Below are 26,312 nucleotides of genomic sequence, written 5' to 3' on the forward strand. Positions count from 1 at the left end.
GAGTTAGTGGCAATAGAGTCTAACTCGTCCTGCATGGCCTACATCCAATGTACATCTTGTTGAGCTTCGTCCAAGGAAGTAGGCTCATCATCATCCAACAAAGCTCATAAATACATGCTCATCACAATCATCTACTTCTGTAAAATCAGCCAAATGGGCTCCCCCTACATCATGTGCTACATGTCTAGCAACCCTTCTGGTGCATTGAGCTAAAGTAGCATCCATTTTACTCTCGTAGAGAGTTTATAACAGCCATCTCGGAACTAATTTTTTTGCATTTACAGCAACCCTTTCATGCCGTACTGTATGTGGCAAACCATCATCAATACCCTACTATTCAGGTGTAAATGGTGCAACAACAGCTTGTTGTATTATGTTTGTCCGGTATTTACAACAGACACTGACTCCAAAGAAAGTGGCAAGAGACCCTAAAAAGAAATCACGAATGTCATGGGTGGTTGGCATTTGAAACTGATCAAGTGAAAATGCAGCATTTTCAGCAAATATGACATCCCTACTGACAAAAAAAAAATTTGTGCATGGGTCATACAAGCAATAGCCCTTGCTTTTCAAACTATAACCAATAAATATGCATTTCACAGCCTTGTCATCAAGCTTCCCATGAAGCTCTTTCAGAACATGTGCATAGGCTATGCAACCAAACATCCAAAAGTAGTCAACCTTGGGTTTCTTGCCATGCTAAGCTTTAAACAGAGAGATCGTCTTTAGTGCGTTGGTGGGTGCACAATTCAACACATGATTTGCACACTGAAGGCCTTCTAACCAAAATTTATGAGGCAGCCCTTTGCTTTTGAGTATACAACAAGTCATCTCCATAAGAGTGCGATTCTCCCTTTTAGCAACACCATTCTGCTGAGGAGTCATTCTAACAGTGGCTTGATGCATAATGCCATGATCAAGCAAATATGTCTCAAAAGCATGAGACATGTACTCCCCCCCCTCTATCCATGTGAAATATGTGCACTTTCAAGCTAGTTTCAACCTCAAGTTTTGCAACAAGATGTTTAAAATGCATAAACACATCAGATTTTGCTTTCAACACATACACCCACGTATATCAAGAGTAGTCATCAATAAATGTAATAAAGTAAAGATGACCTCCAACTGCACGTGTCCTCATGGGACCATAAACATCAAAGTGAATAAGCTGCAATTTCCGGACAGCACGCACTACACCATCCTTTTTGAAGGCAAATCTATGCATCTTGCCCAAAATACATATCTCGCATGCATGAGAAGGTGGAGTCTCCACTAGATGCAATGCATCTACCATATGACACCTTTGAAGGATCATCAAACTCCCAAAACTTATATGTCCATGGTGAGCATGTCATAGCTCCACATTCTGCATAGCGGGCGATAGAGCAATGACTGCAAGAGCATCATTAGACTGTGCATCATAGGTATCCAACAAAACAAACCCTTATATAGGGTCCTAGACAACCTAAGTGCATAATCCATCTCCCCATTGCTGACAATGCATTTGTCATCCTCAAAGACGACCTAAAAGCCATGCTTGTTAAAAGTAGAGATAGACAACAAGTTCTTTCTAATGCCACACACAAACAAGACATCTAGAAGCATGAAGTCAAAAGCATCTGTAGCAATAATAGTGGTTGTCCCAATGCCACAAACATCATAACTACCGCTACTCACACATGTAACACGCTTCCCAACAGGAGATGAATGCAAAGAGAAAAACAAACACTTCCTAGAAGTGATGTGCTTTGAAGCTCCACTGTCGAAATACCATGTTTACTGTGTTTCAACCGCATTAAATGCTGAATCAGCCATTTAAAAATCATAACTGCAAATCAAAAATGCATAGTCGTCCTCCACAGAGTTAGCTAAAGAATCACCATCAATAGATTTGCTAGTTGATGTCTCTTGGATAGCCAAACCAAAGTTCTTTTTCTTCTCTTTGACTAATCTCTTATGGCATTCATCAATATAGTGACGTGGCTTCTTGAAATAATGGCATTTTCCCTTTTTTTTTAGACTTTTCTATGTCTTGGATAGCCTTATTTGATGGCTGTCTAGTATCACCCTTTTGCTGATTTTTTACATTTTGTTTGACTTTTCCTTTGCCTTTAAACTTGGAAAGCATAGCCACATCTCTTGAATGCAATGCAACATTCTTTCGAGTTCCTCTTGCAACAAGAGGCCTTCCAACTCTACAAATGTAAGGGGCTGCTATCCCCCTCCCAAAAAAAAGATAACACCAACGAGGTGTGGAAACATAGATATGACTCTAGAAGAGAGTTCAGTGTGATGTTTACTAATTCAGCATCCTGAATGATTTCATTCACATTGAGTAGCTACTTGCGCAAATCTAGTATGTGAGCAACGTAATCTGTCATATCACCCTCATCCATGTTCATATTGGCCAACTCTCTATGGATATAAGATATTTTGGCCTCATTATGTGTTGCAAACATACGATCAAGTATATCCCATGCCGATTGAGGTCATACAAGACCAGATGTGTGGAATGATCAATCTTTTCACTAACAAGGCCATCAAAGAAAGTGTATGTGCATCTTTTGAGTCCCATCTCCTCTGATCCTTGGTATGAGGGGGAGGAGGAGCAGCACCAGCAGCCTATCTTATGGCATTACACTGAGGTGTTTGAGGTGCAAGACCTCCTGGTCAATGCAAATCACCTCTAACATAGTCCCATAAGTCCTTCGCCACAAGAAGGTTGTGGACCATAAAACTCCACAATAGGTAGTTTGATCCATTAAGTTTGTCCTCCTAAGTGAGAACACCAAGGATGTTGCTCTAATCATTAGTCCCCTGGCTAGCCATGCTATCAATAATGGACAAAAATCTACAACCAAACACTTCTCTACTAAAGTATAGATTGTACTACTCACAGTACCAAAAATCCCTTTGGGATTATGGAACAAGTACCAAACTATCATACAAATGCCAAAGTGTACCCAATTTGACCCAAATCAGCACTTAGTCAAGAAATAACAGCAATGCACTGCTGTACCATACCTGCCTCATAATGTGTGTCCTCAAAAGTGCAAATTACAACAACTTAATACTGATTCTTATCAAAATTTACTGAATATCCCCAAAATTTTCTACTCAATCTGATTGTAACAGCAATTAAATGCTGTTGTATTGCAGTCTACTTGATTGCTGCCTTGGAATGCGTGTCGAGCAGCAAAAGCCCTAAATTTCTTCCTAAATTTTCAAAGAAATTGAAGAAATTCGTACCTTACATCTTGAATTTCTGTAGTAATGTTACCTCAAAGTGCATGCCAACAACGAACAACAATTGGAATCTGCCTTGTGATGGTGTCGGAGCCAATGCTAGAGAGGGAGTGTGAGGGGGTGGTGAGATGCAACATGTGAGCCTCATCTATATAACTATACAAGTGCAAAGGATCTAGAGAGGGACTTCTCTTCTCCCTCAACTAAAGTCTAGCAAGTTTTCAAATCGTGGAGTTGGAATTGATTTCCAGGTTTATGATGGATTGTTTCTTGACAAACAGCAGGATTGGCTCCTAGTCTGAGCTCACATGAGGGCACACTTTGGTGGTCTCAGGGAATCCATGTTCACATATGCTCAAAGGCATTGGTACCAAGATAGTCATGTAAGCTACTGCAAGGCATTGTTGAAAGACACAAAGAGCTACTATGTTTCTTCTCTATTTTTGGGTTCTGGTACGATTGGCATTGACATGAAGTTCTTTCATACAATAGGGAAGGGAGACTGATGTTGAGAACAAATATCAAAACCTATAGAATACCAACTCACAACCATGGATGTCGATGGTGGAGGAAGACGAGCCTAATGTCAATCTTTGTGTAATACCAAGAACCATGAAGAAGAATGTGGATGAAGCACCCTAGTTGGAGGAGCTAGGGAGAGGCTACCATTGTGATAGCATCAAGAGGTATTCCAAGATCTGCCTCGAGAGGCGAAGTCTCCATGTTGGTAGAATGCAAGTCTCCTAGGAAGATGAAACCATGAAGGAACATTGAACTTCCTATGTCTCCAACCTAGGTAGGACCGATGCAAACTTGCATATTAGCCCTAGGCTGAAATACAAAACCCTACAAACATATTAGAATCTGCGAAAAATAGATCAGTAGTGAGATACTTCAAAGCAAAACAAAGCAAAAGTAAACCTAAAAGAAAGTGAATGAATGAGTGAATGAGTGAATACAACAAAAGACAAAGGAAAGAAAGTCTAAGGGTAAAGTATAGCCCAACTGATTAGCCTAAAGACCTAGGAGTGCTAAGTAGTATGAAACTAGTATAGTGTACCCCAAGAAGACTAGCCTAAGTGTGTGGCCACCATCACGCACAGCCATCAGTAGGCCTTTGCCAATGAAACTCATGACGAGGCAAGGAAATAGTCTAAGGTGGGGGTCATAGTACCCCGAAACGGAATGGCCATTTCAGACCGAAATGGAAACAAGGAAATGCCGTTTTAGCATCCTGTGGGAAAACCAACAAACGGGTTATTCGGAGAAAAAATGGGCTTCTTTTTCTTCTCTTTCTTCTCCTTCTTCTCCTTCCAAGTTTCTTCTTTCCTTCTGCTTCTTCCATCCTTCTTTTTCTTTATTCTTCTTCCAAGTTTCATCCTCCTCCTTCAATCTTCTTCTAAGTTCTTATTACTTATCCTTTTTTCAAATTTCCATTACCTAATCATGGCAAAGGATCCATTTTTGGAGGCATGTCACTCCAATCAAGGGATACAAGGGCTCCATTGGGTCAAAGAAGTGGCGGTGCAACTATTGTGGATTGGAGAAATCAGGGAGCGTAACGCATCTGGAAAATCACTTGGCGTGCGTTCCCAACAAAGACATCCAGCCTTGTGCAAATGTGTCGAAGGAAGTAGCGGGAAGTCTCTATCTTTGGTGCCAAAAGCGTATGGATATTGAGCTAGAAGAGGATGAATCCTCTCATCCAACACCACATTGGGCTAATGAAACACAAGTGGGGCAAGGAGAGGCTAGTGGACCTAGTGGCGCTAGCCAAATTGGAGGTGCTAGTGGCCCATCAAAAAGAAATGCATCCACATCCATATCGGGTCCAAGCACAAAAAGAACCCCGTTGCCATCTTCTAGTAGTGGTGAGCAAAGGGACTCCTTTGCATGGTGCAAGTGTCCATGCAAGACTTCAGAGGCAAGCAATTGTGGAGGCAACTAGGAAACTCATATGCTATTTATTCAATGTGTTATCCTTTTCAATGTGACCACTACACATCAATGGAATAAGACAATCAAGGTAGTGAGTTGCAAAAAGTGTGAGTAGCAAGGCCCATTCGCAAATGCATTACGTATACGGAAGCTTCAAAAGGAAAAAGCATCCATAGAGGCTCAATTGGAGCCCTTGGAGGAGACATGGGTGAAATATGGATGCACAATATTATATGATGGATAGTTGGATATGCACTAAAGGAATGTATACAATGTTTTGGTGCCTTTATGCAAATGCACCATATTGATTAAGGCCATCGATACCTCTATCTCAGGTCTTACCATCATAGGAGCTTTCATTTGGAACCACATGCGACAAGTCATTATGGACATAGGAGTCCAAAATGTGGTACAAGTAGTGACAAATAATGGAAGCGATTGTGTGTCTATGGGACGTACGCTTGAGGAGTTTCCTAGTATAGTACGGGACCCCATGTGCATCCCATTGCCTTGACTTGCTTATTGAAGATGTAGGGCAATATCTTGGGTGGATAACATTCTTAAGACGATAACAAGCATGGTAAGATATGTGAAGAAAAGGCCATCCGTCACAAGCATGTTTCAAGCCAATATCATACTTGAGATATTAAAGCCCTCTACCACTAGATTTGCTTATATATTTATTGTGTTGGAGAGGTGCCCAAATTTGATACAGACCATTGCATTCCAAGAGTGGCTCATATGGAGTAAGAGAGAGTCTCCAAAGGCTCTTACATTTAGGCACAATATTTTAAATGAGAGTTGGTGGGTTGAGACACAGGCATTAGTGAAAAGTCACACTCTTATTTACATTGTATTGCGCATCACTGATATGGAGGGGAGTATTTTGGGCCTTCTATATTAGTATATGGATAAAATTGACAAGGCCTTGATTCACAACAACTTTTTGCCCCAAGATAAGTAAGATATTATTTGACTTTTACATATGTAATTATTTACTGTTAATGAATCATTAATGATTGTTCTAACTTCTAACTCTCTAACTTATTTTATCTATGATCCATCATCCTTTGCTTTCAAGGGTTGATAAGATTCATGCAATGTGGAATGCATGATGGGATTGGTTCCATAAACCAATCCATGTTACCACGCATATCTTACATCCCCTTTAGCATAATGAGGAGCAGTACACTAGCAAAGAGTTGATAGGTCTCGAACTACAATCTTGCAAGAGGATACCAATGGCAATGCGTTTTCATTCAAATTTAAGAGATCGAGGCTAGATAATTGCTAATAAGCAAGCTGCAAAATCAACATTTAAGTAGACAATAGATTATAGAACATGTTACCTAAGTTACATAACATTAGATTATCAAGATTCAAAACATTAAAGTCACAAGTCACGTACCAAAGTAGGAGTACAATTACCGTAATTCTCCTACCAAGAGATGGGTTGAAGTCGTGTCTCTTGAAGTCTAGTTGTGGGTCAGCCAAAATGAAGAGAATGATTGTAGTAAATCATCCTCTACTCTCCTAAATTATCCTCTACTCTCATTATATCTAGATCATCACCTTTGAGGCACCTCATGTACTCCATGAAACTGGAGCACATGGACCCTCTTCCACATCAAAAAGAGAAACAAGCTCACAACTACCAAGTTGGAGCGTTTAGTGTTTTGCCATTGCAATCTCCAGCTTCGTGAGAGGACCGCTCTATCCCCTAAGCCTTGACATATAAATTGGTAATAAATATTATTGTGTATAATTAAATTTTTAATCTTGGCACTTGTCACTGCTTGGAAGTTGAATTGTAAATTGTGATATGTATAAATATTGAACATGTTAAATCTTCTCTCGTATCTTTGTCTCATTCACCTTTACAAGTGAATGTTGACAAGACTGATATAGAGAAGGTGTGTGACATCTCGGAAATGCCACAGGAGAAGCGAGATATCAATTCCATACTCTATGAGAAGCTATCAGTACCAGTGTATGAGACTCGTGCACAAAGGAAAGCTAGAGCCACTAGAGAGAGGGCCACACATAGTCATGCATCACAAGTAAAGTCAAAGCTAGAGGCTAAGGCTACTTCATCATCTTCTCGATCAGGGTTCTCAAAGTCAGACAAGGAAATGGTGTACATATCCTCGGAGTCCGTATGAGTCATGACTTATAATACTCAAGAGTCAATTGAGCATTGTAGACTGCAGTTGCAAATTATTCATTGATGTTGATACTTATTGCTCTGTAGTTACTAGTACTTGGTGCTCAATGTTCACTGGACTTTTAAGTTTGGACAAATTATTCATATGACATAGTTACATATATCATTGTATCTTGATCTTACTTATTATGCATCTTGTTCCATTGTTCTTGATGTTAGTCTTCATTGCTCTTCAGATCATAGATGATTCATGAGTCATAAATTATAATACACTTTGTTATCTTAAGTTTTGAAAATTGGGTCTTAATTGTGTCAAGTTGTCTTAAGTTTTAACCGTTGAGTCTCGACTCTTCACTCATGAGTCATGACATATATAATGAATCGTGATTTCAGTCATATGACAAGAAGACTCAAAGTTTTCTATGAAATTTGGATACATGTTATTGTAGGCATCATATATTTACATACCCACATAGTACCGTATTTATTTTAGTGTACAATCCAAAACGCAATTTTCCCGTTTCTAAAATTTGACCGAAACTCCGCTTTTTCCATTTCCGAAACTTCCTCGTAAAGCCCCAAATTTTATGGGTCCAATGTTGAGAAATTTCACTCAAATGAGCAAAATTTCAATAATTTTGGTGAAAATCCTAGTTGAAATGCACACAATGTCTGCAATTTCTAACACAAATGCCTCAATTTTGCATGAACAGTGCTCGGTCTAGAGAAGCCCCAAATTTCTAGGCTTAGATTGCACGAAAATTTGCAGTTGTGCCTCCACACATGAACCCTCGGTAGGGAAAGAGGAATTTCAAAAAAGGTTTTGAAAAAAAAAAAAGAAATGGATGACGGCTGACGGGTCCGTTGACCCATTAGTTGGCGCCCGTGAGCCCTGCTGGTCCCGTTCTTGGCACGTTCCACTGGTCTCGTAAGTCGCGCACTGATCCCATCCGTGAGCTCATGAGCCCCACTAGTCCATCACGCCTACTACTGCCCGTCACCCCTACTGGACCATGCCACGTCCGTCGTCAACGCCCCACTGGTAATCGCTGCCTTCTTCTAACAGTCAACACTCCTATCGACTATCAATCTGCTGCCCGCCAAGAGTTTGCCTGTCAACCAGTCTGCTGCTGCCCACCGCATGTCAACTGCCTTGTCACGCCTGCAGCAACTGTCGCCCACAAACTCACGACCTACTCGCCTTCTGCAGCTCGGCACACTTCTGACATCTCGAGAAGCGTGCACTCCTTGCCCTCTCTAATACCAATTTGTAGTGACGAAAAGCGCGAGGATCGAGACAGTCAATGGTTGTTAGCACAGGGAGAGACAGAGAGTAGAGAGTGAGCACATTTTGTGTGGATACAATGACGAGTGTACCACTTTAGGTTTTTAGATAGATATATATATGAAAGTACAAGTGCTAAGGGTGTGTTCACACCCGAGCACATTTAAAAGGGACAAGGGCCTTTATTCCCAACAAAATGAAGGGTCTCCAATGCGTATCCAAAGTTTTACCACCATAATAAAGGCTTCACAAATGACTCTCCTTCAACAAGTGGAAGAAGCAAAAGCCACACGCCCTCTCTAATCCGCATAGCTTCCTAGCTCCTCCAGCACTGCATTATGGTCATCCACAAGAACCACATGAGTGAAATAAGCAAGTTGATCCAAACGGAACTCTCTAAATCCACGACCGCCGACGACTTGTAGGCTAGATGTACTAATGCAGCAAAACCATAGATGGGCTTATGCATCCATGCCCCTCTCCTCTCTACTATCTCTAGAACATGTGCACGCTGTGTCTCGATGATCACTGTGCAAGCACATACCTCCACCAATGCCACTCTAAAGGAGTGAATGAAAAGGCAAATGGTGGACCCCTCACAATCACTCATACGTTCCACCCTATAAAAGGGGGTCATAACAATGACAACGGACTTTCTGCCAAAACTACTCATTAAGACACAAGCGCTACATGGCTTTAGCCTCCTCTTTCATCCCATTCATTTCATGGAGTAGACACCACTATCTGGCACAAGGCGGACCGCACCTCATAAAGGCGCTTGAGCAACAACCACATGGAAGCAAGCCGAGTCGAAGAAGGCTTCTTCAACTCAAGTGTGCTATGCTCACAATACATCACAAACGCCTTTACCTTTACCGCAAAGAATGTGTCAACTGATGTAGCTTTGCGGACCGCCCTCTTCACCCACTTGAGCTTCCCAGTGTCCTCCATGAGCAAGTCCGAACAATGACTTGTATATGGAGTCCACATAATCATGGGAAACTTGGCCTCAAGCAAATGGCCCGTGTGCCAACAATTCAATGCATTGTCAATAAAACAACTTGCACCACATTCAAGGGATCCACCTACAACCACAAATTACAAGTAACAATACTTGGAGATTAGAGAGAGAAAGAGAATTAAGCCTTTCAAGTTTCAACTTTCAAGATTCAAGAATAAAGAGAGATGGTGGTTGGGGGAAAAGAGAGAATTGAGATAGATATTAGAGAGAATAGGGAGATAGATAGCTATGCATAAATTATAATGAAAGAAAGTGAAACAAATTTAAAAGGTAATGTATATCAGCTTGCCAAATGTGGCGGTAGATGAATGCACCCGTCATTTTCCTCCCCCTCTTGCAGGTATCTACAGCCCGTAAAAAGTAAACGCCAAGTGGACATGAGACGAGTATATTGATGATGCCCCATTTCTTACGATCACTCCATCCATCGGTGAGAATGGAGCAACCATATTTTATCCATGCGGCTCAAATAGGATCAAGGGCTCTATCAATCCTCTCCTCTTCATCAATATTTTCGTCCTCATGTTGTTGTATGTGACACCCGTCCATCCTTCACATGGAACCACATTGACAATGGCTTTTACCATCTTCTTTCATTGCTCTTGCTTTAGGACATTGAATGCAAGATTGCACTCAACCACCGTGCGTGCAATTTCAATATCCGCAAGTCGTTGCCTTTCTCTAAGAAAGGCAACTGATCCACAAACACGACCAAGAGCTTGTGAGAGAGAGGATTGTCTCCCAGGTGCCGCATGAGCCTCCACTCTGCCTTTTGCCAGAGCTGGACGCAAATGTGGAGCCTCCACCCACCACCAATGGTAGAGGCCTCTCCTGCATTGGTTGAAAATACACCCACATTCAATGCTTCCGCATTAGTAGGCATAGAAGTTAGTGTCGATACGCCACTTCCTCCTCCTCTTATGGATCCCTCTCTCATCTTAAGGAGAATCTCATCTGCGATGTTTTGAGGAATTTCTTTACATGGAGCAACTTGCCCCCTGTCTTGGAAAGATGTTGGAAAAGCCGGATTGCTCCACTTGTATAGCACTTCCTGCAATACTTACACATCCAATGGTGGAAGTTGGACTTCTTTGTGTCCCTCTCCACATGGATCACATGCAAATTGAAGGCCTCATTCTTCTCAAGAGTCATGGTGCTGATGACAAATAGAGAGGCCCGAGGGAGAGGGAGAGAGAGTGTGTGTGTGTATGAGTGAGATGCTTGAATCTTGACTCTTGAAACTTGAAAGAGAGGGAGAGGGTTGGGGTAAAGTTGAAAGAGCAAGAGTAAGAGAGAGGATATGGGAGAGGATTGAGCCTTTAGCCTTGATAGGTGTAGGAAAGAGGAGAGAGTGAGAGACTAGAGCTTCACAAATCACAAATCGATTCAAGATCCAAAAGAGGTAGATGAGAATGGCAAATGCTTGCTGAATTGGTGTGGAAGCATGGAGGAAAGGAGAACCTTTTGTAGATGAGAGAAGGGTCAAACAGTCAAAGAGGGGTCAAGAGTCAAACATGGTTGCTAACTGGATGGAATCCAAGGGGGGCTAGGGGAGAAGTGCATAGCTAGAAAAGGGGGTGGGCTGAAGTATCCAAGGCTTCCCACCCCCCCAAAAGTGCCACACAAGAGACACTCATAAGCAAATTGCGCAAAACGCAGGGAGACACAGCAAACACGATGGCCAATAAAGACCTATTTTATTATATGAAACCGTACGATACCATACAGTATGAATCATACAATAAGAACAATACCATACAATGTACGATTGCAACTATGCATAAGACAACCAGATATAACAAGAAGTCACCAGCTGAGTAGGCACTAGCACTAGCTCCCTCTCTCCAATAGGGCCTGCAAATACAAATGTCTAAGTATGCTAACGATGATGATGGCAACTAAGGAGGTAGCAACAGCCAATAAATAGGCCACCAACCTGAAAAATTCAGCCAACTAAAAAAGGGAATAAAAAGGCCATAAATAGGTCGGCCAATAATAAATTCCCAATCGGCTCAAAATCAGACGCCACTAATTCATGACTAATAAATAATGTGCCCATTCCACTAATACACACATATACTCGCTCATGAATTGCCTAATCTACTAAATTACTCTCTCAAATCATGGGTGGTCTAGTACAATACAATACACGACAATGGCTCGTCATAGCATATACAACGATGACCATTGAAACAAACCATGGATACCCAAGTAATAAGTGATCAAGCCACCACCAAGATGCCTCAAAGAAAACTCAAGGTCGATGTTGATCATATCAACTCCTGAAAACAAAAAGTTGTCATAGCAACTCTCTATGTCTGCCAACAATGCCTTTCCAATAGGATATGTGACCATCCTATCAACAATGCCTCTGAGGATTCTCCACCTTCGGCCAAACTACCAAAAGTGATCAAGCCACCACCAAGATGCCTCAAAGAGAACTTGAGGTCGATGTCGATCATATCAACTCTTGAAAACAAAAAGTAGTCATAGCAACTTTTATGTCTGCCAACAAAGTCTCTCCAATAGGATATGTGACCATCCTATCAACAATGCCTCTGAGGATACATGACCATGGATTCTCCACCTTCGGCCAAATTACCAAAGTGTCCCATCGCGACCTCAAGTGAGGAGTAAACCCTGCCCTCTATCAAGAAACAACCCATAATGAACTTAGATGTCAATCCCTATTCCACAATTTCAAAACATGCCAAGACTTTGATCAATGCTGAAGGAAAGCCCCTCTCCAGGTGTCCTTTGCACTTGTATACCTATATAGCTAAGGCCCAACTGCCCCACCTTACCATCCTCTCACACTCCCTCTCTTGTACTAGAGAGTCATGAGGGATAACCGGATGATCTGTGTGTATCATTCTATTGTTAGTGCACTATTTCTTTGAGTTTAATGTAATCTCTTAACAATCTTCTTGCTAGTTTTCTGTAATTCCTTAATCAAATATGCAGTTTTGCCGCAACAATTTTGTAGTCCTTTAGTATTTTCTTGCTAGATTTAGGGCTGTAACATAGTTATTTGATTGTTGGCCAACCTAGTTCATGTAGGCAATCCCACCTTTGCAATAAGAGGGGTGTGTGTGTGTGTGTGTGTGTGTGTGTGTGTGTGTGCGTGCGTGCGTGCGAGTGAGTGAGTGAGTGAGTGAGTGAAGAAATAGTAGGATTTGCAGTGGGTACAACAATCTGTATGATGAACATTAACAATAAGTGAACCTAGAAATACAAAGAATGGAAGAATGGTGAATCAAATCTAATGATGATACGATGGGGCTCAAGCCTTCATGTCTCTAGGACTGAGGCTAAGGCATCAACCATAAAGTCTATAGAGTTGATGGAGTGACTCAAGATGACTACATTATCTTGGCTGATCAGGTGGCAGCACACTTGGGGAAGGAGAATGCTCTGTGGAGGGACGCAATCCTCCCAATCGGGAGATCTCAGTGAAGACAACAAATGAAGATGGGCAGCAGTGAAGGGAGAGAAACACAGTCCTCCATAGCTGTGAGTGATGATGAGGAGACTTTGGGGGACTGTAACAGCAAACGCAAAAGTGTCTACTGATGGAAAAACCTGTAGCAGCTGTCTGCTAATGAGACAGAGCCTCAAGAAGGATGAGCAACTACTTGAGAGTCCAGAGTATGAGCCGCTGTCTATAACAGCAGCAGCAGCACAAAGCAGAGAAGCAGCCCTCAAAGTGTGATGGCAATGGGCTGCAAATTTAGGCAACAGCCTCCGAATAGCCAGCAAATCAAAATGCAGATGTACCTAAGGTGGCCGCTACAGTAGCTGATGATGACAACCTTCAAGATGATGGCAGAACCTGAAAATGCAGATGTGCAGCTGCTCTCTGACTGGGCAGCAGCTGGGTGGCAGGTCCAACTGAGCTCCAAGCAGTTCCGAGGTAGTTAGCAGCAGCTCCAGCTGGGCAGCATCCACCAAGCACCAGAGGGAAGAAGAGGAACAGCACTTAATGAAGAGAAAGAGGGACTGGCAATGGTGGGAAAGTGAGAGAGTATAGGATGCCCACAACCTGCCCTTTTATAGGGGAATATTGAGCATTTGTCTTGTTGCGCAAATAAAAGCCTTGTGAATCATAAATTACGCTTTTTGGAACTGAATTCAAGAGCAATTATTAGGTATAAATGCATGATACTTAATGACTAATGCTACTCTTGATTTTGGTCACTCCACAATGCAGCCACATTCATGCACTTGTACGTGCAAATTTTTGGTGTGAAGAGAAAGGAACCCATAGAATGTATGAGCTAGTGCTCTAGTTTGTTCTCTTGATTCTCATAGTGAACTCCTGTACTCTTGAGTTACAGTTTATATACATCATCTCTTTTACTATTCTAACACAGTGAGTGCACCTGCATGTGCCAAACAGACCTGACTTTCTGTACAAAGTCTACTAACACTCAAAGTCAGACAAGGAAAAACCTGCAAGTAAGGTCCGCTCCATAAGACACATATAACCCAGGTGTCACCTCTAATGACTTCAAAAGGCCCCGCAAATGAGCTTCTTCAGCTTCCTGTCATGTCAGAATTTCATCTCTGAGTTCAAACGCTATGAAAACTTAGGAAGATACACATCTGAACAATCACTTTTACCTGTGCTTTAGTCAAAGGTCTTGTCTCATAGTCGCATTGAAGAAATTTCATAGATACAATTTTGTATACAGAACTTCCACAATAGGTACCAACATATTCTCGAGACGTAATCACCACAGCGTAAGCTTCTGCTTGTAAGATATGGGTGAGGGGAGGCAAAGAATGAGAATTTCTCAGGCTTTTCTCACTGACTACCGTAAATTCATTGCAACAATGAAAACACAGTATACAGAATCTTGTGGGAGTGCATGGCAGTGCTGCATGCATAATGTAAGCAGTACATAAAAGCTGAAAATAGAAGAAAATGTAATAGCTGAAAGAGACCAGTGATAAGTCTGATGACTCCCAAGAAACCAAATATATTGAACCTTTGAGTATGCTTGCCAGCAGGTAGTTCACCTGTAAGAACAAGATGTTGTTAGACACTCTTTGATTCTTCAAATTGGTATTAAATCAGGTTATTTATGTGAAAGTAATTTTGCAATAAAGACCCATGGGCAGAGGCTCAAACGTTTGAAACAAAAAAACAAGCTTGTAGCCAGGATCAAATTCATCACTACTTCAATGTGCTTCAGCCTTTCCCTCTACTAGCATTTGCAAAGTTTGCAAATCATTCATAGTTCAATATTTTGATCCAAACATATAATTAAACACAGCTCTAGAACCACTCCTGTGCACCATAATTATGCTTTGGAACCTATGGTTGAAGTTGCACCAGGACTGTCAAAATGATGAAAGAATGGTGGCTGGAAGGCTATTTGAGCATGCACTGCAACAAAAAGAGATCCCAGAAATGTTCTTTTGGTCGCATTTCAAGTCATGGAGTCTTGGTCATGATAGCAAGATACACTTGTATCACACACCTCTCTCTTCTCCTCCACCTGTACAGACCATATAGCATAGAACTTCTGCAGAGCTCTTATGAAAAGGCAATGCATAGTCTAAATACCCCCCACTATAAAAAATTAGGCCAGTGACAAGAAAGCTACTATATCACAATAAGTAGATTAATTACGAGCAAACATGAGCTTTTGCAACATAAGTGACAATAGAACAACACAAGCCTATACTTTTGTATCATTATTACCAATTAAGTATCAGCTGACACGTGCTTCTGAATCATAATTACTGAAGACATAATAATGCCAGATTGATTACCAGCAAAACCAGCAAAACAAACACATACGTTTGCATCATTTTTACAAACTGATTATCAGCTGACACAGGCTTATGTATCATAATGACTGAGGACACAATAATGCTGGATTATTTACAAGCAAAACAAACACATATCTTTGTATCATTAATACCAACTAATCATCACCTAACACAGGCTTATGTATCATAACTACTGAGGGGACAATAATGCCGGATTAATTACCAGAAAAACCAGCAAAACAAACATATACTTTTGCGTCATTATTGCCAATTAACTATCAGTTATCACAAGCTTATGTATCCTAATGAGATGTAGTGCTTACTGATCAATTCTAGATCTGCGTTAACCCTGCTGATTGCGAGAAGCTGAGAATCTGCACCATCCATAGGCTCCAAGACATACTGATGATCAAACACCCATAGACGCATACGGCTGCATAGGTTTCTCTTGGGTTCCGAGAAGCCCATGTTTGATGCTGAGTAGTGTACGACCAGATCTGCTACTCACAACGAGCAAAACCCACAAAAGAGTCAGTCGCTCAACAATCTGTCATCAAGCCAATGGCAAATTTGAACATACCTACTTGTAAGGAGCTGTTGTACCAATTATGGGCCTTCTTCGAACCCAATCAGATAGAAAATCCTATAGAAAGAGCTAACCGAATGAGACACCAAGAGGTTGACAAAAGAGAGACATGTCATGTCATGTATATAATATTAGAACATACTATAGCCTTATATGGAGGAGTCTTCCTTTTCCGGCTGGGCCTTTTTAAAGGAAACTTATGAGTAATGTCACTATGAGAGTGGCAAGAATTAAGAGCTTTCACCAAGTCACCTTGTCAAAAGGGCGGGGAAATAGTTTGGCTATCGAGCATGGTTGCGTGCTTCAAGCTAGGCTCATCTTGAACTTTTCCAGGAAATCTTAGTGACATTTCCAATAACTGTTGATCATATAAGTGAATGAATTTGTGGGTCTCATGGAAGGATTCTCTTTCTTGCTTTCTAAATAAGACTTTCTATATATTTGAGTCATGTTGATAAAATAGAAGAGCTTTTACGATGATCTTGTGAAGAGGGAAAAATAAAAGCTCTGGTTGTTGAATGTGGTTACAAACTTCAAGCTAGAGATCTTTAGTTTTTTTGGGAAAACATATGTGGTATTGCACTAACTTTTGTTTATATAAGTGAATAAGTTTAACTAGTGCCACCAAATTCACCGACATTTTTTAAGTTTTTATGTGTGTGAGTAATTTGTTCAAGTGCAAGGACAACTAGCTCTTCTAAATGTTCTCCCTAGTGTGAGGTAAGAGGTACTTAGTTGCTTGAGAATGATGATGTTAAGCCATAGAGCACTAGATAATAGCTCGTAAAGAAACACCACATGTAGAGGTCTAAGAAAGATTGGTTGATCAAGAAGACTAAGAAAGACCTCAGCCACCAAATATATAAGGATTTACAATATGCTTTTTACAAGCATGCTGAGTCAAACATCAAGGATTAGTACAAGCATTACAAAGAGGTCTTAAAGAGTGTGACACATTACAACATCAAGCCACGGATGATTACTTTTGTGATAGTCACACAAAGGCTGCATACACCCTCTACATGATGGGCATTTTACATGATGCGATATATGCACCATGTCATGCCAATGCATATCTATCCTAGGTACCTCACTACCAATGGTGGGGAGGCAGCTCCTAGCCACCAAATTCCTCATTTTGTATGTGCAATTATATGCCGAGTTCATCCTTGTTGACTATTAGTTGGACTATCGAAGACTATCGACTATCTTAATGCATGTCCCAAATCCAAAGCTAGGCATGATCTTCATATGTATATCTTGCCTCCTTGAGTACGTGGACAAGGTCATACCTTGCATTGTTAAAGTCCTCGTGTGTTGACAATGAGGAGACGAAGTTATTTTGTAAGGCACTTTATGCATTTTGGAGCTTCATCCTTAGTGTAGTAATGTCATATTCTTTCATTGGTGCTACAATCATTTGAATTGCTCTAAGGAATTGAAACTATCGGCATTGCATTAGATGATACATCACCATCACTTGCTCTTTCAGAAATGTGCATTTTTTATTTGCAAACGTGAGGGTAGTGGCAAGCCTTTGCAACATGTCTATTGTTATGTTCTTGTCCCAATGCAACCTAAAGATCTTTTACATGCATTCTTGCAATTTACTCTTGAGATATGTGCATACTTGTCTCTTAACTCTCTTAATCTTAAAAAGGCCCTTTAGCTATTGAACTTATATGATTGCTATATCTTTAGCTAATAAGGCCTCCTTAGTGACGTGTTGGAGGTCTTCTTATATTTTCACTATCTTTACTAAATTTTAAGGTAGTGATACCTTTGAATGAGTTGTTAGTTGAGGATGGTGTTAGTATATACTAGAAAACTAGGAGATGAAGTGATGCTATGTACAATAGAAGTTTGTATAGTGCAAAGGGATCCCACAATGAAATATCTATGTAATAAGATATGATATTTTGGTATGGGTGCACCTACCCTTATACCTGTGACATGTATATAAGGGACTCTTTGTTATGAAGTCATAAACAATAGTCCATTCTACTATTTTACATTGTGCACATTCTCTTCATGCTTTCTATCACTTGATCTTTGCAAATTATGGAGCACAGTGAACAACAAAGAAGAGTGTCTTGATTAAGAATCAGACTAGGAAGATTAGATGCAAATAGTTGCAACTACAAGGATAGAGATACTCGCCCATTAGAGGGATCAATGCAATTGGTCATAACTACACACATGGCTAAGATACATGGGATTTCTTTAAGAGCACTTCTGGGTAGACATACATAGTTCATCAAAAGTGTTTAGGAAATTAGCCATTGCAACCTATACATGAAGACCAATCAATCACTAAGTTCTTAGGAAATTTGCAATCTATATTGGATAAAACCACAATCTCTTTTTTGGCTATCTTTGAAGAACAAGATGTGTTTCTTGTCCAATCTCTACCATTATCTTGGAGAACCTTCATTGTTACCCAAATGTCAACCAATCAACCTAAACTCTAGCCTCTAATTAGCAAAATTAAGTAACAACAAGTTATGAAAGATACCCTCTCTTTCTCTCCTTCTTCTACTCAAGATACCAAAGCTCTTGCCTAAATTCAAGCCTTCTCACAAGAGATCCAAGAATCCTCACTAAGACCAAATCTTCTCACTAGTCCATTTTCAAAGGCATTCTCATTGGTCGTTAGCACAATCATAACAAGCATCAACCATTTTTTACCACTTCTAGTCTCAAGAATCCTAATTTATATCTTATTACTACTTATTTATAATCATTGTGTCAACATTGGCAATTATGCAACCGAAGGTTCAACTAAAGCAATAATAATAAGTTTGGCTACAAGATTTGGTTTCTAAATTCCACATCCACAAATCTACGACTTTTGATATAGAATGGCTTGTAAATTTCCAACTTCACTCAATATATCTATGGGAAAAAACAACATCCAGCAAGTTGAAATGTATGGGACAACCCAAGTGGAGCTTCCCTCAAAACACATTAAGAAGGCAGATAATATTTACTATGTTTCAAAGGAATCTTTTAAGTAAAAGTGAGCTTACTTCTCAATATTCTCTTAGCCAACTTTTTCAAAGATCATTATATCCTATAGCCCTTCTCGCCACTTCTTCAAAGGTCATTATATCCTATAACCCTTCTCACCACCTCCCAAACTCACTTGTCATAATTGTACATAAGAAGTCATTCTATTCTTAATCTTTCACCAATGCATTAGCAAATCCCTACCACTATCCTCCACAATTAAGAGCCTGCAACTATCGGATAATGGATACGGCAATATGATGCTTGCCATCCATGTGCTTTTGGCATAAGAGGCAACACTAATTGTTGCTATCAAATATTGCCTATTATCACATCCATCTTGTGGCCACCTTTAGGCCTATTGCCACCTATCTTAGGCTTGCCTACCATTTCCTTGTCAAGCAACCCATGTGGCCCACGATCACCCCCATCTATATGCATTATCACCACTTACATGACACAAGGAACCTCATGTGGCCAAAATTAAAAGCGCCACTTTGAAACAATGAAGCAAGTATTGTCACATCTAGTAAGGAAGCATTGAAAATAGTGTGCATGCCAAACATAGTTGCACTCTCATAATTATCTAGCTGGTGACTTGCATACGATGGATCCACAATCCATGGACTCCCCATGATTTGTACGCTTCATGCAACCACAATCATAGGGTGTCCAACTAGCAAGACTTGCTGAGAAAAGCAAGACATGTCTTAAAAAGTGACATGCCCTTTAATAGTAGCACCACGGGAGTTGCCTTCAATAGCACCTACATTGCCTATAACTATATGCAAGCCATCATTTGAAGTAGCACACCATTGCTTCAAGTAGGCCACCACCTCCCTAGCAAGCCATAATTGTATGTTGCCCATGTGGCACATGATTGATAATTAATGCCCTCCCAATCAACATAAGACATGCAATCACATTCCTTGCTCACAACCAAGGTTAATGTGGCATTGATTAACAAGGGCTACTATAATTAGCCTAACTAGACCATACTTTGTGTCCACGATTACCTTTTCATTGGAATTTCTGCTTGTCTTCTTAGTGCTCTCCTCCTAGCTTGCCTATTTCCTGGATGTGACATACTGCCCATGTGGCTAAGATAAGGGGCAAACTAACTAGGGAGTGTGAGAACCCACAACTTACTTTATCCTCAACCACCCACAAGTTGAACCAAACCATGAGATTGATGCTTGCTACCCAAATCCAAAGGAGATACAAATTGAGTGATTGAACTCTCCAATTTAAGTACGACAAGTGCTTCGATTAGGGGATCCATTGAGGTTTAGTTTGCAAGCTACCATAACCCAAGTTTGAAGTATTGGATAGCCATTAGAGGATAGAATCAAGGCCAAATATATGGGTTTTTTTGATTGCTCAAGGATAGACTTAGTTCGTGTATTGATGCATGTAAGTACAAGGATTGCTTAAGCACATGGGCAACTTGTTTGTTGAGAAGCAAGGTTTAGCTTGTTCAAATAAGCATAAGGGTTGCTTAATCAAAGAAGCAAGGGGCCTTCTTGTATCTATTACACACACGCACATGCATGCGCGCATGCGCACACACATACACACGCACGCACACATGCGCACACGTGCACACGCACACACACGCACGTGCGCGTGCACACACACACACACACACACACACACACACACACACACACACACACACACACACACACACACACACACACACACACACACACACACACACACACACACACACACACACACACACACACACACACACACACACACACACACACACACACACACACACACACACACACACACACACACACACACACACACACACACACACACACACACACACACACACACACACACACACACACACAGAAAATTTATTTTGTATGGCTTTGTTGCTTAGTATTGGTGCCTCCATGTTCAATCATCTACTCCTCCAAAATAAGTCCTCCTTGGAATCGAATGCAATGAACTCATCCTCTATCCTCATAAATTTCATGTCATTCTATACAAGGTGCCAAATTGTTTAAGCAAGATAAAGTTTATTTAGTCATATCAAAAGGCCTAACCTTTAGTCACAATGTTTGATTTCACATGATGCTTGGTGGTACCATTTTCTATAGGATGGCAACTTGTTTAGCAAGATGAGATTTATTTAGCCTTATTAAAAGGATTAACCTTTAGTCATTTCACATCAATAGTTAGTAATGCTATTTTCTATAAGGTGGTGGCTTGTTTTAGCAAGATAAGGTTTGTTTAGGTTTATCAAAAGGTTTAGCCTTTAGTCACAATGTCTCCATTCATGGTAATGCCCATTAAATGAGTTTTTTTGGGAGTCCTATTCACAATCTAAAGGCTGCAATTATATAAAATGCAAGCTAGATTCGCATTGGGAGCAACCTAAACTGGTTAACTTGGATCTATTTTCACATTGGATACATTTGAACTAATTCAAATTGAAACACTTGGGAAATTAGTTATATTCACACTGCAAAATTTAGAACCAAATTACTTGTTGCAAAAAAACTATTTTCATATTGTGAATGATTTGAATTAGTTATTTTAGTGAACGAGTTTAATTGGTTTGTAGAGAGAAAAACTTGTTTTTTGGAGGGTCTAAAAAATAGTTCCTCATTGAAAAATTGCAAAAAATATAGTATGCATGGAAGATTTCTTGGACCTCAATATTGAGAAGTTGGATGGCACTAACCTCTCTTACTGGAAGGAATAAATCTAGAATGTTTTGGTATAGAAGAAATAGGTTAGGCCTATTAAATGCAAAGGTGTAAACCAAAGACATGGATAAAGATGATTGGAATGACTTGGATGAGCTCTCACACTCTACTATCATGTTGATACTCTCCAAGCCAATGTACTTTAATATAAAGGACATGGATGGTAGTGCTTATGGAGCATGGAAAATTTGTCTAATTTCTATCAAAAGTAAAGTGCATCATCTAAAGAAGTTGAAAAAGCTAATTGGTCTTTGCACAAAAGAGGGAACATCTAATTGCTCTGAATGTGGAAGAGGGAATATCTATATCTAATCAATTGAATAAGTTGAACATATTTTTAGCCAAGTTTTAGCACAAGAGATTACTTTTATGAACTCCATCAAAGCCATGCTTTTGCTTATTCCCTTACATAAAAGTTGGGATAAATTTAGGACCACTATAAGACATTCAACACCTGCAAGTGGTTTGAATAGTGCAAAAGTTTAGAGCAGTTAGCTTCTTAAGGAGATCAACAAGAAGGATAATGCATGTATTGAAAGTTCTAATGCACTTATCATGAGAGGGAGATTTAATGCAAGGGGGGTGTTAACCTCAACATAAGAAAAAGCAAAAAAAGAAGAAAACTGCAAGTCGGGAGCTGAAAGAGGCAGCTCATAAGGAAATCGAACACAAAGGAAGAAGCAAGAAGGCAAATGACCAAAAGCGAAAGGGCAGCCTCAAAAGCTAAGTCAAAGGAAAAATCACATTTTTAAATGCAAGGAGCCCCTAAAACTTTTATAAAAGAGCACTGTGCAAATTGTAAGGGTAGACGTGCGGTAGAAAGGAAGCTAGGAAGATAGGAGGACAATAGGAAAGAGGGCTACGACTGGCCATGTAAAAAGGGGATGACCGCCCAAAGAGATTAGGGTTTTGTATATAAACTCAAAAAGTGAATAAGAAGCTCATTCTTTGGTGTGTGGTGAAAGTGATCTCTTCTTTTTCTCTTTTTCTCTCCTTCTCTGCCTACTTGGGTGTGCTTAAGAAAGGGAGTGTGAGGGAGTGAGTGTGTGAGAGTGTGAGGGAGTGTGAGAGAGGGTGTTAACCCTCAGATGAACAAGGTGGAAAATTGAGAAAATCTAAAGCAAAAGATAAGGCCAAGGTAAAAGTGAAACGGAAGACAAAGGCGCACCAAGAAAAATATGAAAACACAAGAAGTGCAGAAAAGTCCTAGAGCAAGGAGAAAGGTGCACAAGAAAAAGCGCAAGTCAATATTTTTGTAAAAGAGTGCAAGGCACACTATGATTTATTTTAAGAGTGTCGGGCTCTCACCCGTGTAAATTGTAAAGGTAGATGGGCGGTAGGAAGGAAGCTAGGAAGATAGAATGACAATGGAAGAAAGGGGCCTAGGCTATCGCCGGCCATTTAAAAAGGGGATGATTGCCCAAATGGGATTTAGCGCTTTGTATATAAAGTTCAAAAGATGAATGAGAGCTCATTCTTTAGTGTGTGGCAAAATGGACTCATCTTCTCCTCTCCTTCTCTTCTCTTTGCTTGCTTGTGTGTGCTTGAGGGAGGGAGTATGAGAGTGTGAGGGAGTGAGTGTGTGAGGATGAGGGATCAAGGAGGTGAAGCTCTCGAGCATCCCCTCTCTTCTTATTCTCTCCTCTTCTCTTGTCTCGCTTATGGTTATGGAAGATGGAGCTTGGAGGTGGAGGTTTGAGGATGCTTGAACTTGCATCAAGAATTGTGGAGCTATCGGAGTGTTTGAGAGAGAAAGCAACTCAATCGGGCATCAAGGTAAGCTCACTACATTTGTAGAGAGAGATATGGCACGTCAGCTATGTGAGAGGTAGCCATTAGTGATTGCTTAAAACACTTGAATAATAAGCGCTCCGTGGGTCTTGGCGATAGAGCTCATGCTCGCCTCTACATTTTGGTTCCATTGTTGGGACAAACGGATTCAAGCTTGAGTGCTTGCGCCCTTCAAATCAAGCATCGAAGTAAGGGTTCCACCCCCGAACCAAAGCTTGAGGTAGATAGGAGGTTTTGGATCTTTAATCCGTGCTGCAAGTAAATGTTTTTAATCTTTGATGGTTAGTTTAGTAGGAGAAATTAGTTCAGCACCTTGTTTTCGATTCCTATTGCATTTAGAGTAGGTTAAGGTTAGAAAATCAGTTGGAAAGGTGTAGGGTTTGCTGTTGTAAAACAGGCCAATAGGACATAGATTTGTGAAAAAACAGGAGGAAGGAGAGCTGAAGGGGGTTGAGACCAACAAGCGAGGGGGTAGGAGTGGCAAGAACTTTGTGGAGGAGGGGTTTAATAGCCAAGAGACCAAGGGGAAGCTCATTTGAAACCTTGGTTTCCAGAGAGAGAGAGAGAGAGAGAGAGAGAGAGAGAGAGAGAGAGAGAGAGAGAGAGAGAGAGAGAGAGAGAGAGAGAGAGAGAGAGAGAGAGAGAGAGAGAGTGTGTGTGTGTGTGTGTGAGTGAGTGAGTGAGAGAGAGCTTCATTACGTGGACTTGCTTCAATCTCATTGCCAACGAGCTCATTGCCCACTATAGGTATTCCCACACCTTCCCCTGCATGTGTAGCTAGGATCTAGAGGTGCTCGACCAATGGGAAGGCCTTGATCGCTTGGCACGACGAATTTTGAGCAAGCTCAACAAAAAAATGCATCACATTTGGCCCATCTAAGTGATGGCGATTCTAGGCCGAGTCCCGAGAATCAACCCTCGGCCCTCCCCGTATTCGGCCATTTGGTCCACTTGACTTGGACACCCATGATTCGGCCGTTCGAGTCAACCAGTCAGACCAACTTGCATTCCACCCACCTGACTCGGCCCTCGGCCGTTCGGCCCAAACCCATTTAGACAAACCACTCAGCCCTCAGCCCACTCGATTCAGCCCACTACCGTTCGGCCATTCGGCCCTTGGACAACCTCATTTGGATTGGCAAAATTTGACACTCGAAACAATTGCATTCGGTCCTTTCTCATTCGACCCTCGCCCATTCGGACAGGTCGAATTGGACATTTTGGGCCTGCAATTCAGACCTATTGGGCCGAGTCTAATTTTTGCAAAAAATTTTGAACATTGGACCAGACCACCTAGACACTGGGCTGTTCGAACATATGAAGACCATACAAATGCTAGAGAAGCCTTTGTGGCACATGAAACAAAGGGATTAGCGAGACCCGAGCGTAGAGGCGACGCTAGTCGACCATCTAGAGACTATCGAATTATGACAGAGCAAAGAGAATAGCAAAGAACCCTATAAACCAGCACAATTGAGAAAAGCTAAAAGCCTGACTTTGCACAATGCACGGAAAAGAGCACACACACACACACACATGCAGAGAGTGGGGGTAAGTTGAGGACTAGTTGTAATTAATAAGAAACTCACCTAGACGTAAGAACTTGAAGGAAACCACTAGTATGAGAAGACCCATAGACATAGGCGGGCGAGCGAATCCTCAAAGGTAGGACTAAGCGAAGAGTACATCTAAAAACCAGACGCGGACTATTGTGCAAGTGGATCTACCCGGTCTTATCGACTTGATCAACGACTTGGTAGAATAGGAAGTCCTAGACATGAAAGAGGGCAGCTCATGCCGTAGAAGCAACGAGGAGCTTAACTTAGGAGACTTTCCTGAGGTTGTTCAACATTTAGTGAACCAATACAATGCTCAAAACCGGCTAGAACAACATGGTAGGCCTATAGAGGACATCATGGCAGACCTAGAGGAAGAGAGAAAACTAGCCCGCAGGGCTCTGCAAGGCCTAGCTGCGTATAACCAGGATCAGCAAACTAGGAACTTATGCTAGAGTTTAGAAATGTGAGAGATCTAGAGGGTGCTAGCCTTAGCAGGCAAGAATCAGTTAGAGAGTGAGAGAGCACTAGCAGGAGACCTTACATTGAGCGAGCTCCTAACGAAGCAACTGCTAGATAAAATGACTGCAAAATAAAGTGCCACAGCTCTGGCAATAGGTTTGGGAGTTACACAATGCTCTAAGAGCCAATCGAAAATCCTTGTGGTAGCAAAGCAGCTGGAAAAATACTAAGCAACCGACGACCCATATAGCTTTATGGAGCAGTTCGAGTAGGTCTATGAGGCCAATGGCCTCACTGATTCTACTCAACAATCCCAAGCCTTCGGACAGTGCTTAGGTGACAAGGGTCAGACTTGGTACACAATTCTAGATGTTGCACAGCGTGCTGATTTCAATGGCTTGAAAAATCTCTTCATTAAGAGATTTTCCGAACCTGGATACTCCAATAACTTGTTAGTGCAACTTATGAATGTCAAGCAGAAAGAGAGAGAGGATATTCGAGATTATGTGACCCATCTGAGGAGCCTCTTCAAGAGAATTCCCATGGGTGAGAGACCAACTGAAAGGGTGGTATCCACAGTGTTCCTCAATAGAATACAAAGCAAAGAGCTTTACAAAGCCTTGGTCGGCAACTCAAGCTTACAAGAAGATGCATTGGCAAGGGTCTTTGAAGAAGCTATTAGAGTGGATGACCAGGTCAAGGAAAGAGGCTCCAGAGGCTTGGATTAGGAAGAGTCCGATGCCA

General features: G+C 41.1%; 1 protein-coding gene across 8 annotated transcripts in view; it reads right to left on the minus strand.

Annotated features, from left to right (window-relative positions):
* The window catches only part of LOC148030047 (phosphoinositide phosphatase SAC6-like), a 75,838-nt gene extending 59,671 nt beyond the window's left edge, over window positions 1-16,167 (minus strand). For 4 of the 8 annotated variants that reach the window (XR_015692124.1, XR_015692123.1, XM_087686319.1 and 1 more), the window contains exons 1-5: window positions 16,016-16,146; window positions 15,759-15,935; window positions 14,602-14,676; window positions 14,278-14,405; window positions 14,107-14,198 (exon numbers count right to left, since the gene is read on the minus strand). Coding sequence is in view for 6 of the 8 variants with exons in the window: in XM_087686319.1 (XP_087542445.1) it covers window positions 14,107-14,198; window positions 14,278-14,405; window positions 14,602-14,676; window positions 15,759-15,903 (440 nt within the window). In the remaining 2 variants the exon portion in view is untranslated. Of the gene's footprint in view, window positions 1-14,106; window positions 14,199-14,277; window positions 14,406-14,601; window positions 14,677-15,758; window positions 15,936-16,015 lie in introns of all 8 variants that reach the window. The other 4 variants (XM_087686317.1, XM_087686316.1, XM_087686318.1 and 1 more) reach the window with 4 other exon arrangements.
* Window positions 16,168-26,312: the final 10,145 nt, after the last annotated feature.

This window comes from Lygodium microphyllum, chromosome 10 (assembly GCF_053477565.2).
Source record: "Lygodium microphyllum isolate KBCC chromosome 10, Lygodium_microphyllum_v1.1.10, whole genome shotgun sequence".
In the NCBI taxonomy this organism is placed as follows: Eukaryota; Viridiplantae; Streptophyta; class Polypodiopsida; order Schizaeales; family Lygodiaceae; genus Lygodium; species Lygodium microphyllum.